General features: G+C 39.4%; 1 protein-coding gene across 1 annotated transcript; it reads left to right on the forward strand.

Moving 5' to 3' along the window:
- Positions 1-1,714: 1,714 nt before the first annotated feature.
- On the forward strand, positions 1,715-7,940 carry LOC131016838 (uncharacterized). The gene has a single exon (XM_057945607.1). The coding sequence runs from the start codon at positions 5,406-5,408 to the stop codon at positions 7,932-7,934; it is 2,529 nt and encodes an 842-aa protein (XP_057801590.1). The 5' UTR covers positions 1,715-5,405; the 3' UTR covers positions 7,935-7,940.
- The last annotated feature ends 11,230 nt before the right edge of the window (positions 7,941-19,170 follow it).

A 19,170-nucleotide genomic window follows, 5' to 3' on the forward strand; every position in this document is an offset into this window, starting at 1 on the left:
TTCTTCTCTACATTTTTTTTCTTTTCTTTTCTTTCTTTTTCTTTCCATTAATTTTGTTCCCCACTTTTCCCTACGACAGCACCATCCAATCCACCAAACTTCCCACCACTCATTGCTCCCCATCATCTTCAATTCTTTAAGGCTATTAATTCCTTCAAGCACCAAAGGGAGGAGAATTCATTCAGCTATTGCTCTGCCAACTTGAAGAGTCCCCATCATCTGCATTCATTTAACACCACAGCATCCAACCAACAAGCAATTACAGGTATATACTAAGCTCCCTTCATTCGAATCTCATTTGCATTTCATCCAACAAGCATGATTAAGTAGAAATATTGAATGTATAGATGAGTATGGGTCATGGACTTAGCAAAGTCACAAACACAGAAATCAGTTCATATGTAATTACATTTCTTCACATGAGTTAGACGATGAGAATTCTTATGACATTAGCAAACCACAGTTCCTAGTTTAATCTCTAACTTTATCAAAATAGGAACACAGAACAGACCCCTTTAACTTCAAACCACACACCATTGTTTATATAAAGACTTATACAAAGAAGAAGAGGAAGATAGAACAAAGACTTAGCTTTTAGAAGGGCGGCTACTCCGTTCGGTCGAAGCTGAGATGACGATGGCGACGGCAAACACTTGCTGCTCCATCGAACTCCGACAACAGCAGCAGATCGGCGGGCCTTCACCTGCCGCCAGGAGGAACAGCAGCAACGGTCCAAGGGCAGCAGCGGCGCGGTGAGAGGCGTAGGCCTTCTTACTCTAGCCGCCGGAAACTCAGGAACATCAAAGCGGAAGCGGAATGGCTGAGGGAGAAGACCAACCGGTTTCAGGGACCGGAGCAGAACTTACACGACGACGAAGGAGCTTCCGTTGGCGTCGGAACTAGGCGCAGGGACAGCCGACGCCGGCAAGATCAGATCTTGGCCGAGAAAGAGAGAGAGCGGCCGGCACCGCCCGATTCCATGTTTGAAACGAGGGAAGATGAACGGCACCGCTCCCAAGAGGCGATCGCTCGCCGAATTCCAGAGCGGCGGTGGCAGGCTCCTCGGCGGAGGACAGATCGAGGGAGGAGAACGCCGGGCTTAGGCGCGGCGGCGACGCCGGCAACCTCGTCGGAGCCGTGAATCGAGAGAGAGAGCTCGATTGGATTTTCAGCGAAAGAGAGAAGAAGGAGGATGAGCGGCAGTGGTCGGTTTTGCTGCTGCGGCCGCTGACTTATGTTGTAGGGAAACGAGGGAGAAGAAAATGGAGCAAGGGAGAGGGGCCGATCGTCGGCTCTTCACGGAGAAGGGTGCGGCGACTGTATACTGTTTTCGCTGGGTTCGGTGGAGTGAGGGAGGTGGGCGGCTGTGATTGAGGTAAACGAGAGAGGGGAGAGATGGGGAGGAAACGTGAGGTAGAGAGAAGGGCTTTCAGCCGAGAATGTGAAAGAAATGAGTTGGGCTTCCTCTTTTATTTGATTTGGGCTTTTTCTTTTAGTTGTAATTTGGGCCTTCCCTAATTTAATTGAGTTGGGCCGAAAATTTGGACCTCCTATTTATTTTTGGGCCTTGTTGTATTTATTGTAAGATTGGGCCGATTTTAATTATTGATTGGGCCTCTGATTTTATTTATATGGGCCTTTATTATTTCTCTTTGGGCCGAGTTTACTAATAAAAGCCCAACTGCATTCTATTCAAATTGGGCTTTAGTTTAATTCATTGGGCCAAGATTTATTTAATTACTTGAGCCGATGAGTTATTTCAATTGGGCCTCTCATGTTAATTATTCAAGCCCACTTCTACTTAATTAATTATTAGGCTACCTTATGTTGAGCCTTTTAATTATTTAATCTTATAACATTACTTGTTCCTATTTATTAAGCCCGATTAATTATGAGGTTATAAAGCGAATAAGTTGAAGTATTTATTTATTTTCTATTGACTACGAGGAACGGGGTTTATTTAATTGACGGATTAGAACACCCGAAGAGAACGGATTAATTTTTGTTAATTATCCGGCTTCATGAGACGAGACTTAGCTTTTGTTTAAATCCGATAATCTGGATTAGCAATAAAAAAATTCCCTGATTATTATCTCAGAATAATAGTTCATGCATACGAGATTCATGCATAATTAAATTACACATTCTCATTTAATTAAGAATTTCCCTCGATTTAAAGTCTTATGTTATTTTCTCGGATTAAAGGTCGAGCGCAAGAATAAGAGCTCGTCAAGGAGTCACTAATCTGTAGCAAAGCTTTGCTATCAGGTGGGTTACTTTCATATATATCAAATGAGTTTAATGTTATGTTTGAACAGTTATTTCATTGCAAAATCATTGAACTGAAAATTTTTTCAACTGTTGTCTTGCCATAAATGTTTCAATGTTTGGTATGATATCTATCTGATGTGGCTTTGCCAGTTATTATGCAATCGAATTCGGGTCCTGAGCAGTTGATAGCTATCCTGCCAGGGCTAGTGTACACCAGTGACCGTGAGTCATCTAGCGGGTTGGCCGGTCAAGTGTCCGTGAGAGGTGGCCACCTCTCCGGCACAAAGTTCCAGATATGATAGATTACAAGAGAACTTAGACTGCAGTCGAACTTTAAGAATCACAACTGAATTTAGTAAGCTTGGGCCTTTTTAGCGAAAAACCCCTTGCTGTACTGTTTATGATGGCATGACAATTTAAATCTTTACGAAGCATATTATATTTCATAGTAGGCATATGTGCCCACTGAGTACCTTTGTACTCAGCCCTGCATGTATTTCTAAATGTGCAGGTTGAGCAGTAGACGATGGTGATGAAGTGACGAGTGGAATCCTCTTTTGTCGCAATATTATATGCTATGAAAAACTTTAGGGTTACATGTCTTCATACATGTAATCAGAACCTTATTCCGCTGCGTACTCAGAAGTTTTATGTTATTTTGGATAAGTCGGAGTTATCCGAACTTATTAGTTATTTAAGTCTATACGACTAAAGCTCTGTTATATTTATAAATATCCCTGTTGTAAAAAAATGGTAATGCGATCCTTTCTTGTTTGATTATTCCCCTTTCTACCCCGCTTCTAATCTCCCTCCATTAGTCACGGTTTCCCCGGCTTAATTATCCTTATTTAGGTCCGGTCGTGACAGAGTGGTATCAGAGCAAATGATTTGCTCTGAACCCTAGAGTTAGCCCATTTTTCTAGTATGATCACTAGTATATATGAGTCAGTCAACCAAAGCTCATCACTTCATCACATCGTCATGCTCAGCAAGAAAGAAGGTGGTAATGATTTTAAAACATTGAGAAGTTCACGTTTTATATGAATGTACTGATGCTTACATTCAAGTTTATGCATTATTGATTGATTAGATATCTCAATGAACTTAGATGCGTTAAGAATGCATGATCACTATTACGAGAAGAACAATAGAAGCTAGAAACTCAGTTATATTTCACTATAGCCATGGTGAAGAGCTAAGAAAGAGGAAGAGAATCCAATGAAAGCAGTGCAAGCAGAGTGCCACTCACGAATCACTGAAGCATGCATAGTTCTTCATTCAGGTTGTTCACGCGTGACAGAACACCGAATCGACTATTGCCTTATTTGATGATAGATCACGTGAGTCATTGCTCGTAGCGACGGGTGTGACTTATGTAATCAGTTAGCTATCGCATAATGAGCTAAGACTCATTACTAACTCTCGATTATCACCAGTTATGGCATGAAGAGAACCTTCATGATTTATGTTCGAACTTCAGAGTCAGACTCACATGCAGTTATAACACTTTGTGTATGATGTTATAGCATCGCGATTAGAACTGCCAGCTTACAGTTTCAGATATTCAGAACCTTTATGATTACAATTACCTATTATATTACACGTGAGCATGATTTAGAATCCCTATTGATTACGATCACCTGCTACAAATCGAAAGGAGGATAGGTGCCATGGGTAACTAGAAGTTACCAACCATTATGATTGACTAGAAAAATATATACAAGTGCGTAAGACGGGAGGAGTTCCTAAAGATCGTTTGGAGTTTAACAAGAGCTAAAAATATCGACAACGGTTCGATGTTAAAGTTAAGAGATTGAGATTATGATGAGAGACTAAGCAGGTAAAGTATGCATACTTTAGTCGATCAGAGACATTCCCCAGTTAGAACATTTTAGATTAAACATTCGGTTTAGTAGCCAAAATGCAAGCATTGACTAAGGTCATTCCATGACTTAGTATTTTGTGTGGTGACACATACCTTGCAAAGATGCTCAGAGATGCAAAATCTATTTCCTGTAAAGGCGTGAGAGTGCTTCGAATTATATGGTTGCATTTTAAGCGCTATGTGAATGAACACTAAGTACTAGAAGTACTACATTAAGAGCATGTAGAGGAAGATTGTTGAGTAAGGTTGAACCTATCTTATTTCGCCTATAAAAGATGTTTAAGGATTGCATTAAATTAGGAGGCAGACTCCAAGTTTGAGAAGCTCTAGAATATTCTCAAGGACATGTTCAAGATGTTAAGAAGAAAGTGGTGATTTTAGACCAAATATACCTTTTGCAGCCAATGAACAAGAGTTACCAAGTTCGGAAAAGTATTTCCGAGTGATTGAGAAGTAGTTGTGTCGGACCTGGCCAGTCCACATGGCCAAAATCTCAGTAGTCGTCATATATGGGTCTTTAAACCTATATATTTTAAACCTTCATCTGAAAAGCCAAACGGGTTCAGACTATTAGGTCATTTCGTTTCGACCTTTCAGTCAATTCATTTCTACCCTATGGTTATTCATTTTCAATTGTTTGGCAAATTATTGAAACACTTTGCCTAATTGCCATTTGTGATTTGAATCATTGCGATCTACTAGCTGTTGGTAGATTTTCTGTGACCCAAGGATAAACAGATACTCATCAGATTAAATCAGTCAAACACGTATGCTTCAACCCAAGGGTCAAGCACGTAATGCATACAGACAATCTCTTGTGCATTTAGTAGGACGTTATTTGTGTATTTCGAAAACGATGATCATTTCGATGCTTTTGTATGCCCCTATGTTGGCTTAGTTATTTTGACTAGTATTAGTACGGAGACACGAAACCTTGGGGCGTTCTGTGACTGAGTACTTTTCATGATGACTTTGCAAGGTAGCCAGTTCATCATGTGTGGTACTTAGATAGACCTTTGAATCTAGACTTTTATGATGATGTAAAGTCCTCATTGAGGCAATTTTCCCTATGTTATATATAGTGACCTTATTGGTCTTTCACGACAAGTCGTCCCGCTATGTTTTAATTATATGATCGCTTAAGTTTTAGCAGGAACAGAACTCGATGAGTTAAGGAGTAACTATAGAAATGATAGTATGTCCTTATTGCATTTTAATGCGCTGATAATTTGTGTTTTTACTCATTAGAATGCCACCAAGACGAGGGCGTCCGAGAGGAGGGGGAAGGATTCCCCGGAATGATGAGAGAGGCCCAGAAGCAGGGCCAGAACCTGAATTAGTTCAACCACCTGTTCAGCCAGAACGACGGATTGAAGAATTATTCTTGCGACAGAACCCACCTACCTTCAACGGAACAGGAGACCCGGCAGAAGCTGAAACTTGGGTTCGTGCTATTGAGCGCATTTTCAATTTCCTGCGTTGCGCCGACCAAGAACGCCTGACTTGTATGTCCTTTCAGTTGACTGGGTCAGCTGATTTCTGGTGGGAAGCACGGATGAAAACGATGACAGCAGAGCAGATAGAAAACCTGACTTGGGAACAATTCAACGCCGGTATATATGACAAGTATATACCCAAGAGCTACCGCAAGAAAAAGGCAGCTGAATTTTATAATCTAAAGCAAGGGAAGATGTCGGTAACTCAATACGACAGGATGTTCTGCGATATGTCTAGATATGCGCCGGAACAAGTTGACACAGATGAGAAGATGGCTGAAAAGTTTTGTGCCGGTCTGAGGCACGAGATTAGGATGGCTTTGGCAAGCCACGGAGGATTATCTTACACTGAGTCGCTCAGCCGAGCGTTAGACATTGAGGCAGCCATGCCAGGAGAAAGACTTGCAATTGTACCTGCGCCAGCACTTCCACATGATCAAAATCATAATCAGAATTTCAAAGGAAAGAGGAGATGGGACAACAGCAACCCGAACCAAGGCGAGAAGAGGCCATGGCAGGGACGGGTTTTCCAGTCACAGGGTTATGGAAGCCAGGGCGCACCGAAACAGATGGGAAATAACCAACAGAGGGCCCCACATTGTCCCAAATGTAACAAAAGTCATATGGGAATTTGTAAGGCCGGCAGTGATAGTTGCTATATCTGCAACCAGAAGGGGCACTATGCAAACCGGTGCCCGAATAAGCAACACGGAACGGGTTCAAGACCAAACCCACCTATTCAGGCTCCGCATCTGCGAGCAATCCAAGCTTTGCCCCAACCATACCCAAGGCAGCAACCACAATATCAGCAGCCACAGCAGCACCAACAGTTACAGTACCAACCACAACCTCAACAACCGTATCAGCAACAGGCCCGTCAACAACAGCAGCGACAACAAAAACAACATGAAAAACCTCGTCATGCTAGAGCCTATGCTATGAGGCAGAAGCAGCCCGAGAACAACCAGGGAAACCTGGCAGGTATGGGCATGCTACTCAATACTCCTGTTGTACTTCTATTTGATACGGGCGCATCGCATACTTTCATTTCAAGTACATGTGTTGATACATTAAAACTTAAAATGGAAAGAGCTGACCAGGAGTTGAGTATATCATCACCTATAGGAGGGATGACGACAGTAGATCATGTGTGCTTGAACCTAGAACTAAACATAGGGACACACAAGATTGTAGTGAACAACTCGTATGTTATACCGATGGGAGATGTGGACATAATCCTAGGAATGGACTGGCTAGCCGAGAACTATGCCACCATCCTCTGTAATGAAAGACGGATATCATTCCGACCCCCAGGAAGGGAGCCGTCACATTTCCACATAATTAGTATGGGGAGAAGAAAGATGATCATCTCCGCCCTACAAGCAACGAAAATGATGAATAAGGGATACCCAGCTTACCTTGTATACTTGCACGGAGAACGAGGAACTGAAAGGAGTATAGAAGATGTAGCAATTGTACGGGACTTTTCAGATGTATTTCCAGAGATTCTGCCAGGGCCACCACCGGACAGACCAATTGAGTTTACCATTGATTTGGAGCCCGGGGCAGCTCCCATTTCGAAGGCACCATACCGGATGGCTCCTAAAGAGTTGGAAGAACTCAAGATACAACTACAAGAACTTTTGGAACTTGGATTCATTAGGCCAAGTGTATCACCTTGGGGTGCACCCGTACTTTTTGTGAAGAAAAAGGATGGCACATTGCGAATGTGTATAGACTATAGAGAACTGAACAAAGTGACACTCAAAAACAAATATCCTTTACCAAGGATAGATGACCTCTTCGACCAGCTCAAGGGAGCAAGTGTGTTCTCGAAGATTGATTTGCGATCTGGTTATCACCAGCTGAAGATTCGACCAGAAGACGTACCTAAGACGGCGTTTCGAACTAGGTATGGCCACTACGAATTTGTAGTTGTGCCATTCGGGCTAACTAATGCGCCAGCCGTGTTCATGGACCTCATGAATCGAGTATTTCATCCGTACTTAGACAAATTTGTCTTGGTGTTTATAGATGACATCCTGATTTACTCGAAGAACGAGAAAGACCATGAGGAACATCTGAGAATTGTCCTAGAAACGTTGAGAACGGAGCGCCTTTATGCCAAATTCAGCAAGTGTGAGTTTTGGCTCAGCGAAGTCACGTTTTTAGGACATATTGTGTCATCAGAAGGGATTAAAGTGGACCCTGAAAAAGTGCAAGCAGTGCGCGAATGGAGATCGCCTACTAACCCTAATGAGATAAGAAGTTTCTTAGGATAGGCAGGTTACTATCGGAGGTTTATGGAAGGATTTTCTAAAATTGCAAGGCCAATGACGCAACTACTCAGGAAGGGAATAAAATTTTCTTGGACAGAGGAGTGCGAGAAGAGCTTCCAAGAACTCAAGGAAAAGTTGACTACGGCACCAGTGTTAGCCGACCCAACAGCTGATAAGGAATACGTGATCTACACAGACGCGTCCAAAAATGGACTTGGCTGCGTGCTGATGCAAGAAGGAATAGTGATAGCATATGCGTCACGACAGCTTAGGCCACATGAACTGAATTACCCGACTCATGATCTGGAGTTAGCTGCAGTGGTGCATGCACTAAAGATTTGGAGACATCACCTATATGGAGTTAGGTGCAAGATATTCACAGACCACAAAAGCTTGAAATATATTTTTCGAGCAAAAGGACCTCAACATGAGACAGAGGAGATGGCTCGAACTAGTGAAAGACTATGACTGTGGTATTAACTACCACCCAGGCAAGGCCAACGTAGTGGCTGATGCATTGAGTCGTAAGACCCAATCTAAATTGGGAGCTCTCATCACTCGAGAGACGGTGTTCATAAGGGAATTTAGCAAAATGAGCATAGAAGTGGTTAAACCACCAGGGACGATAGCAAGCGTTGTGGCAACGGTACCTAACTTGAGGAAGACGATCGTAGAAGCACAAAGAAAAGACGGGAAGATGGAAAAACTACGAGAAGCAGTAAGGAAAGGAGGCGTCAAAGATTATCAAGAAGCATCAGATAATGCTATCCTCTTTGAGGGAAGGATATGCATCCCCCACGATAATGAACTTAAGGATAAAATCATGAGTGAAGCTCACGATACCCCTTATACTGCCCACCCGGGGAGCACTAAGATGTATCAAGATCTAAAGAAGCATTTTTGGTGGGAAGGCATGAAAAGAGACATAGCATCCTTTGTAGAGAGATGCCTAGCTTGCCAACAAGTGACGGCCCTACACCAAAGGCCATATGGAAAGCTACAACCATTGGAAATCCCAGAATGGAAGTGGGAGCACATCGCAATGGATTTTGTGACAGTTTGCCCAAAACAAAGAGAGGAAACACTGCCATTTGGGTAATAGTGGATCGACTCACAAAATGTGCTCATTTTATACCAATACCGATCACACACGGGTCAGACAAGCTAGCTCAGTTGTATGTTCGAGAGATTGTACGCTTACACGGTGTACCCGTGTCAATCACATCAGATCGAGATTCGAAGTTCACATCTAGATTTTGAATGAGCTTACAGAAAAAGTTAGGCACGAGACTAAATTTTAGCACCGCCTTCCACCCGCAGACAGACGGGCAGTCTGAAAGGACAATTTAGACCCTCGAAGATATGTTGAGAACAGTGATCTTAGACAGAGGTGGAAGTTAGGAAGCAGTGCTGTCGTTGATTGAATTTGCCTATAATAACAGTTACCAGGCAACTATCGATATGGCATCATATAAGGCATTATATGGAAGAAAATGTAGATCACCGCTTTATTGGGATGAAGTGGGTGAGAGAAAAGTTTTAGGACCAGACATGGTCAATGAGATGGTTGAGATAGTCCGCCAGATCAGAGGGCAAATAAAAGAGGCACAAGATAGACAGAAATCTTACGCTGATGCACGTCGAACTGAGTTTTGAAATAGGAGACAAGGTCTTCCTAAAGGTATCTCCTACCAAGGGGATAACTAGGTTTGGTGTCAAGGGAAAACTTAGGCCCTGATTCGTAGGACCTTATGAGATTTTGGAGAGAATAGGCCCAGTAGCCTATAGGTTGGCATTACCGCCAAGTTTTGGAAACGTTCACAATGTTTTCCACGTATCACAACTCAGAAAATACGTTTTCGATCCAAAGCACATAATCCACCAAGAAGAGATGATCATTTGCCCAGACTTGAGCTATGAAGAGAGACCAGAGGCCATTCTAGATCGAAAAGTACAACAACTCAGGAATAAGGCAATCACATCAGTGAAAGTCTTATGGAGACACCACGGATAAGAGGAAACCACGTGGGAGCTTGAAGACAAAATGAAGGAGAAATACCCCGAACTGTTTTAGAATAAATATGCAAATTTCGGGACGAAATTTTTGTTAAGAGGGGTAGTATGTAGTGACCCGCTCTTTTATATATTTTAAATCCAGTAATGAGTGTTTATTTTTGTTCATCAGTGAATGAAAACGGTTATTGTCCTGATATGAATTAAGTTTATGATCCTGAATTTATATTGTTAAAGCAGTCAATGATATTATTTCAGAGTTATAACTGACTTAGCAAAGTCACGTTATTTATTTAAGCGAGATGGAATTTGATTTTATTTTTACTCAGGTCGTGAATTATTTCCGACTCAAGAAGTTAATTAAATCTGCGGATTTAATTTAGATATCAGAATAACGAACGAATTAAATCTACGGATTTAATTTAGATTCATTTTATAACTTATCGATTTTAGAGAGATATCACATATCGAAAACCAGATTTATGTAAATACAGTATCAAGCAGAATCGAAGCCAGTATTTTATTACAGTTACAGAATCACCGAGACATAGAAAATACATCATAAATTCTTCTCTACATTTTTTTTCTTTTCTTTTCTTTCTTTTTCTTTCCATTAATTTTGTTCCCCACTTTTCCCTACGACAGCACCATCCAATCCACCAAACTTCCCACCACTCATTGCTCCCCATCATCTTCAATTCTTTAAGGCTATTAATTCCTTCAAGCACCAAAGGGAGGAGAATTCATTCAGCTATTGCTCTGCCAACTTGAAGAGTCCCCATCATCTGCATTCATTTAACACCACAGCATCCAACCAACAAGCAATTACAGGTATATACTAAGCTCCCTTCATTCGAATCTCATTTGCATTTCATCCAACAAGCATGATTAAGTAGAAATATTGAATGTATAGATGAGTATGGGTCATGGACTTAGCAAAGTCACAAACACAGAAATCAGTTCATATGTAATTACATTTCTTCACATGAGTTAGACGATGAGAATTCTTATGACATTAGCAAACCACAGTTCCTAGTTTAATCTCTAACTTTATCAAAATAGGAACACAGAACAGACCCCTTTAACTTCAAACCACACACCATTGTTTATATAAAGACTTATACAAAGAAGAAGAGGAAGATAGAACAAAGACTTAGCTTTTAGAAGGGCGGCTACTCCGTTCGGTCGAAGCTGAGATGACGATGGCGACGGCAAACACTTGCTGCTCCATCGAACTCCGACAACAGCAGCAGATCGGCGGGCCTTCACCTGCCGCCAGGAGGAACAGCAGCAACGGTCCAAGGGCAGCAGCGGCGCGGTGAGAGGCGTAGGCCTTCTTACTCTAGCCGCCGGAAACTCAGGAACATCAAAGCGGAAGCGGAATGGCTGAGGGAGAAGACCAACCGGTTTCAGGGACCGGAGCAGAACTTACACGACGACGAAGGAGCTTCCGTTGGCGTCGGAACTAGGCGCAGGGACAGCCGACGCCGGCAAGATCAGATCTTGGCCGAGAAAGAGAGAGAGCGGCCGGCACCGCCCGATTCCATGTTTGAAACGAGGGAAGATGAACGGCACCGCTCCCAAGAGGCGATCGCTCGCCGAATTCCAGAGCGGCGGTGGCAGGCTCCTCGGCGGAGGACAGATCGAGGGAGGAGAACGCCGGGCTTAGGCGCGGCGGCGACGCCGGCAACCTCGTCGGAGCCGTGAATCGAGAGAGAGAGCTCGATTGGATTTTCAGCGAAAGAGAGAAGAAGGAGGATGAGCGGCAGTGGTCGGTTTTGCTGCTGCGGCCGCTGACTTATGTTGTAGGGAAACGAGGGAGAAGAAAATGGAGCAAGGGAGAGGGGCCGATCGTCGGCTCTTCACGGAGAAGGGTGCGGCGACTGTATACTGTTTTCGCTGGGTTCGGTGGAGTGAGGGAGGTGGGCGGCTGTGATTGAGGTAAACGAGAGAGGGGAGAGATGGGGAGGAAACGTGAGGTAGAGAGAAGGGCTTTCAGCCGAGAATGTGAAAGAAATGAGTTGGGCTTCCTCTTTTATTTGATTTGGGCTTTTTCTTTTAGTTGTAATTTGGGCCTTCCCTAATTTAATTGAGTTGGGCCGAAAATTTGGACCTCCTATTTATTTTTGGGCCTTGTTGTATTTATTGTAAGATTGGGCCGATTTTAATTATTGATTGGGCCTCTGATTTTATTTATATGGGCCTTTATTATTTCTCTTTGGGCCGAGTTTACTAATAAAAGCCCAACTGCATTCTATTCAAATTGGGCTTTAGTTTAATTCATTGGGCCAAGATTTATTTAATTACTTGAGCCGATGAGTTATTTCAATTGGGCCTCTCATGTTAATTATTCAAGCCCACTTCTACTTAATTAATTATTAGGCTACCTTATGTTGAGCCTTTTAATTATTTAATCTTATAACATTACTTGTTCCTATTTATTAAGCCCGATTAATTATGAGGTTATAAAGCGAATAAGTTGAAGTATTTATTTATTTTCTATTGACTACGAGGAACGGGGTTTATTTAATTGACGGATTAGAACACCCGAAGAGAACGGATTAATTTTTGTTAATTATCCGGCTTCATGAGACGAGACTTAGCTTTTGTTTAAATCCGATAATCTGGATTAGCAATAAAAAAATTCCCTGATTATTATCTCAGAATAATAGTTCATGCATACGAGATTCATGCATAATTAAATTACACATTCTCATTTAATTAAGAATTTCCCTCGATTTAAAGTCTTATGTTATTTTCTCGGATTAAAGGTCGAGCGCAAGAATAAGAGCTCGTCAAGGAGTCACTAATCTGTAGCAAAGCTTTGCTATCAGGTGGGTTACTTTCATATATATCAAATGAGTTTAATGTTATGTTTGAACAGTTATTTCATTGCAAAATCATTGAACTGAAAATTTTTTCAACTGTTGTCTTGCCATAAATGTTTCAATGTTTGGTATGATATCTATCTGATGTGGCTTTGCCAGTTATTATGCAATCGAATTCGGGTCCTGAGCAGTTGATAGCTATCCTGCCAGGGCTAGTGTACACCAGTGACCGTGAGTCATCTAGCGGGTTGGCCGGTCAAGTGTCCGTGAGAGGTGGCCACCTCTCCGGCACAAAGTTCCAGATATGATAGATTACAAGAGAACTTAGACTGCAGTCGAACTTTAAGAATCACAACTGAATTTAGTAAGCTTGGGCCTTTTTAGCGAAAAACCCCTTGCTGTACTGTTTATGATGGCATGACAATTTAAATCTTTACGAAGCATATTATATTTCATAGTAGGCATATGTGCCCACTGAGTACCTTTGTACTCAGCCCTGCATGTATTTCTAAATGTGCAGGTTGAGCAGTAGACGATGGTGATGAAGTGACGAGTGGAATCCTCTTTTGTCGCAATATTATATGCTATGAAAAACTTTAGGGTTACATGTCTTCATACATGTAATCAGAACCTTATTCCGCTGCGTACTCAGAAGTTTTATGTTATTTTGGATAAGTCGGAGTTATCCGAACTTATTAGTTATTTAAGTCTATACGACTAAAGCTCTGTTATATTTATAAATATCCCTGTTGTAAAAAAATGGTAATGCGATCCTTTCTTGTTTGATTATTCCCCTTTCTACCCCGCTTCTAATCTCCCTCCATTAGTCACGGTTTCCCCGGCTTAATTATCCTTATTTAGGTCCGGTCGTGACAAGTGTCCCAACAATGGGTGTGAGTATCCTACTACTACATCTATTATTTTAATAATAAGTTTCTATAAAACATAAATTAATTATAATGTTCTTAATCATACTTTTTTTTTAATAAATTATAGTTATGTTTTTGATTCTATGATTTGTAAATAGTTGATTGATTTATTAATAAATCTTCAAAACGAATCATCCAAGAGCTTATAATTATTCAGAAATATTGAAGTATGAAGGCTAAAAATGAATGTATAACTCCACACAAAAGATTTTCTCAAACCAATGAATTAATTTAGGAAATTGAAAGTTAAAAAAATATTAATGGACTTGAGATAGGACCAAAATACATGATTACATAAGAAATGTACAATTATTAGTTAAAGCCATCATCGATTGAGTTTTGAGTATATCATAATAGTAATCCATATATACTTATTTTTTAGTTCATCTCATAGGCATCAGAATGAATTGAAATATTTTGATATAACTTAAGGTTATTCCCAATATTCAATGAAATCATCAAGCTAACTAATTAAATAAAGTTTGTGAAATTAAGCTTTATCTAAATTTAATTACTTAATTTAGTGATGCAAAATATTAACAAAGTGAAATATACAAATCGTACACATTTTCATATATCTTAATGGTAGTTAGTAGATTGGATGACATGCATGTAGATGTTAATCCTTTGTTCTTAATGTATAAAAGATAATGGTATTTTTTTTTATAATAAGAACTATATGGTTAGCTTATTCCCAACATAAATTTAAAAAAAAATTCGGAACACAATAAATAATATTGAGATAATTAATTGAAATAAAAAATTAATCCAAATTCTAAAATATTTTTAAATACAAATTTGACCCATTTCTTATTTTTAGAATAATTGGATATACTGCAAGCGGTGATCATAACATCTATTATCTATAGTATATAAATTAAAATAAAATATGATATTAAAACAATATCAAAGTGCTAATATTCAAGATTCAATTCATTATATATACTGTATTATTTTATCTGAGTTTGGAATGATATTACGATGATAATTAGCTTATACTTTTGTTAACTTATTCAAATCTTTATTTTGATGGGTAAATTATATTTTCTTTTTGTGTACTAATTTAATGTGATCTATATTCGACACTTTTAATATATATTAATGTATAACATACAAATAATATCTAATAGTAGATGATAGATAAAATTTTAGTAAGAAATTAAAAGAATTAGAACTTAAATTAAAACCGTAGAAAATCAGTATAAAATAATTCAAGAATTCATTAATACTTAGTCAAATTTTCAAAGTAATTAGATCAATCATTTTAAATGACAATTATCCTTTATACATTGATGCATGTGCAACTTTTATATATTTATCTAATTAAAATTTCTCTGTGATTTAATTTTACTAATAGTATTTCCATGAACGGGTAACAATACTATTATGTTATATTTGTCACGACCGGGCTTAACTAAGGATAGTTAATCCGGGGAATCATGACCAAGGGAGGGAATTAAGAAGCGGGAATAAAAAAAGGGATTAATTTGTAGAAGCGGATCGAAAGTTTACACTGAACCGAAAGAAAATTTTAATGTATAAAGAAGTCACTCTTTCTAAACTCGAAAGGATTTCACAAGCCAAAGATGTAATTTACATATGAGAATCACAATAGAGAAGACCTATTGTGATCTTTACACAAAATAAGTGTTCGTAGCGGAAGACTGACTGGAGAGGCATGTTGAAGACATGCGTCTCGAAATATACATTCAAACAAAACAAAAGACCGCTCGACACCATCTCATCATCGTCTCTGCTCAACCTGCACGTTTATAAATACATACAGGGCTGAGTATAAAATACTCAGTGGACACAAGCCAAAGATACGTACATGCATACTAAAGCTGTAAATTATCATGCCTTTTCTCATGGCGTACAGAGGTTTTAGTAAAAAATTTGCACCCACTAGTCATTTACTTGTATTAAAGTTCGTCTGATCAGACTATGTTCTTTTGTACTCTACCATATCTGCAATGATAACTGTGTGCCGAGAAGGTGGCCACCTTCTACGGTCACTGACCGGCCGATATGCTAAACCGACTCACAGTCCTAGACCGGCCGATACGCTAACTGGCTCACGGTCCCTTGTGTACACTAACATCTGGATAGAACAGGACCCGAATTTGATTAACTGCTGGTGCCAGATAGGTATTATTGTAATGCCCCGCTCTTTTAAATATATATTAGATTAAACATGTGCATTAGTTATAAAATTCTTTTAATTATTTATTGTGACTATTTTATTCAGATAATATTATTTCAGCAAAAGTCTGTATAAGAGATACAGAGCTGCGATTTAATATTCAATCATGAATCAAACCAATAATTAAATTATTGGTTTAGCTACACGTTTGAGACCTTGCATTACCAGTTGATTGATTTAATCAATAGTATTAGAAATTTTAGATTTATAACCGATTTCATAAATCGTGTTATTTAAATCGAATTGCTAGAATTATAACTCGAGTTTATGTTAATAATAATTTTATTATTTCACGCTTTATATGTTTAGTACTAAGTCGCGAATTAATTTCGACTTTCACGTATTAAATCTCAAGATTGAGGATTTAATTTATATAAATACGACGAGTATTTATTAAACGAGAATTGGAGAATTATTACAGGAACTAGGAGAAACTAGATCACGGCACTACACGTATGTCTCGATTTTTCATCCAACACATCAATTCCTACACTATTCCCTTGTTAGTCAAAAAGTTGGTGCTAACAATTTGTCAAAAAAAATTGGTGCTTTGCAGAAAAGTTTTGGCTGCCTTTGACTAATGCGCATGATTTTTCAACCTGTGCTACAGTAACACTATTCCAGTTTTGCCTATAAATTGCTAGGATTCGCAGCAGTTTAAAAACACACCAAAGCAGAAAATACTCCTTTCTGTTAGAAAGAGCTCAAGTGAGCTCCCTTCGCCGGGCTGTTTCTTCGCCGACCGGCCACTAGGCTCTGAACCGAGAACGTGTACTCGTTCCTCCATCTTCAGGCTACCAAACCCAACAATCGAAAGGCCGAAGCCTTCTCTATATTTTCCTGACCAAAGGCCGCAATATCCTTCGGCGGCCAACGTCGAATTTCCGACTTAGCCACCGGCCAACTTACGGCCTTCGTTTCTCACTATCCTTACGACGAAAAAGGATCGAGAAACCACCGTTGTGTAGCCTGATCTACCTCGCACGAGGAAAACTAAGTCGTAGACCTTCGCGGCTAAACACCATCGCGGAACGACGACCGGAAAACCCCCGACGAACAACTTCCATTAGTGCTCACTTGGACAAGGGTAAGTTGACGCCCTTATTTCGATGCATTCCCGTTTCTATTATATTATGGGAAATTTCTGGGGTATAGATGGGAGTGTGGTGAATATTTGTTCAAAGTTTCATGTTATTTGAACTTCGTTTACTACCCTTTTAAAATTTGAGAAGTCTACTGCCAGTATCTGCTGAAACTGTCGTGAGGCAGATGATTAGGGTAATTATTTCAGTAACCATATGTTGATATTTAGCTCTCAAATTTTTATTGTATGAAGATATATGTGTTATCTATCTACATATAAAATGTGAGCTCATTCAGGTAACGTTTGCTATTTTTTCAAAAATCTGGACTTTCAGTTGGCAGAAACTGCCGAATCTGGTAGGCGATGGGAAAATCGCTATATCTCTTAAACTACTTGGAGTTTTTCAACATACTTTTTTTTTCAATTAAACTAGACTCAAAGAGGTTTCTATTGATATAAAATTCGACTCCATACGAGTTCGGAGTAAAAGCAGTTTATTAGTTGAAGTTGAATCTATACAGTTTTGTTGAGATGGAAATGATTCAAAATAATTCCTATTAAGGATTTTAAAGTTTTATTGTTGATAAAATATCACTTTTAGATTATAAATGAGCTATTGATGTGTATATATATATATATTGGTGATTGGCATTATTAAATGGGGAAAAGGAAAACGTTTTATGTTTATAGAATTATTCTTTATTTATAATAGATAAATAAATGAATAATATAAAATGGAATTTCCTACATCCTCAAAGGTACATGAAATATTTTGATAAAGGAAGAACGATTGTATATGAGTTAGATATAGTCGTTTAAGGAAATATGGGTAGTTAGAAAAATGAGTGAATAGTGATTCACTGCATTTGTTGTTATCTTTTCTATTATTCACTCGAACACATGTTTTCGTGTTATCAAAGGTTCAAATAAACAAAAGCGTCTGAGTAACCTATCGCGCTAAGGAAAGAGAATCATTGTCTTAAGTAGCAATACACTGCAATCAGGTGGGCATTACTTTTACTATACGTATATAGAGATCCCCTACGTATCGTAGGCCTCTTATACGAATGAATGCATGAGATGATCTAACTGTTAATTTCAGTTTCATATATATCAAATGAGTTTAAATGTTACATTCAAGCAAGTTATTTCATGACAAAATCTTTGAGTTAAAGTTATTTCAAGTATTGTCTTGCCATAAAATGTTTCAATTTTAGTATGATATCTATCTGCTTTGGCTTTGCCAATGATGCAATCGAATTCGGGTCCTGAGCAGTTGATAGCTATCCTGCCAGGACTAGTGTACACCAGTGACCGTGAGTCATCTAGCGGGTTGGCCGGTCAAGTGACCGTGAGAGGTGGCCACCTCTCCGGCACACAGTTCCAGATATGATAGATTACAAGAGAACTTAGTCTGCAGACGAACTTTAAGAATCACAAATGAACTTAGTAAGCTTGGGCCTTTTTAGCGAAAAACTCCCTTGCTGTACTGTTTATGATGGCATGACAATTTACAGTTTTGAAGCATGTATTTTTATACCTAGGCATACGTGCCCACTGAGTGCTTTTGTACTCAGCCCTGCATATGTTTTCTAAATGTGCAGGTTGAGCTGATGTGATGATGGTGCTGCAATGAGCGGAGTCTCCAGGGTTGTTAATAAATAGTTAACCTGTCTAGAATATGTCTTCATACATATGTCTAGCTACTTTCCGCTGCAAGATGTTGTTGATGTTATAGTATGTTATGTCATACTTTGAGTCTTAAGAGAATGGTTTCATATGATGTATAACTTGATTAATGATATTAATTAAGTTTTATGCTGTCTTTCATAGACTATTTTCAATTGAGTATTCATGAATAAAAATGACGAGTTTTATTAAGATGAGTAAGTTTTACGGCTATAAATGACGCCCCTTTTCTTCCCCTTCTTCTTTAACCCCATCCCTAGTCGTAGATCACTCGGCTTAACTATCCTTAGTTAGGGCGGGCTGTGACAAAGTGGTATCAGAGCGAAGGAAAGCTCTGAATTATAAGTCTTGAGTTTAGTCTAGAATGAGTCACTAGACTAATAGTTATTAACAACCGTGAGCTCAGCGCACCATCACACCAGACTCAACGAGGTATGTAAAATTTCAAAGTTTATTTGACATTAAATTTTGAAGAGCATGATGTTGAGGTTAT

The sequence above is a fragment of the Salvia miltiorrhiza genome, chromosome 3, assembly GCF_028751815.1.
Source record: "Salvia miltiorrhiza cultivar Shanhuang (shh) chromosome 3, IMPLAD_Smil_shh, whole genome shotgun sequence".
Lineage (NCBI taxonomy): Eukaryota > Viridiplantae > Streptophyta > Magnoliopsida > Lamiales > Lamiaceae > Salvia > Salvia miltiorrhiza.

Excerpts from the sequence above, each read along its gene's own strand:
- LOC131016838 (XM_057945607.1), top strand. The coding sequence starts at position 5,406 with ATGCCACCAAGACGAGGGCGTCCGAGAGGAGGGGGAAGGATTCCCCGG.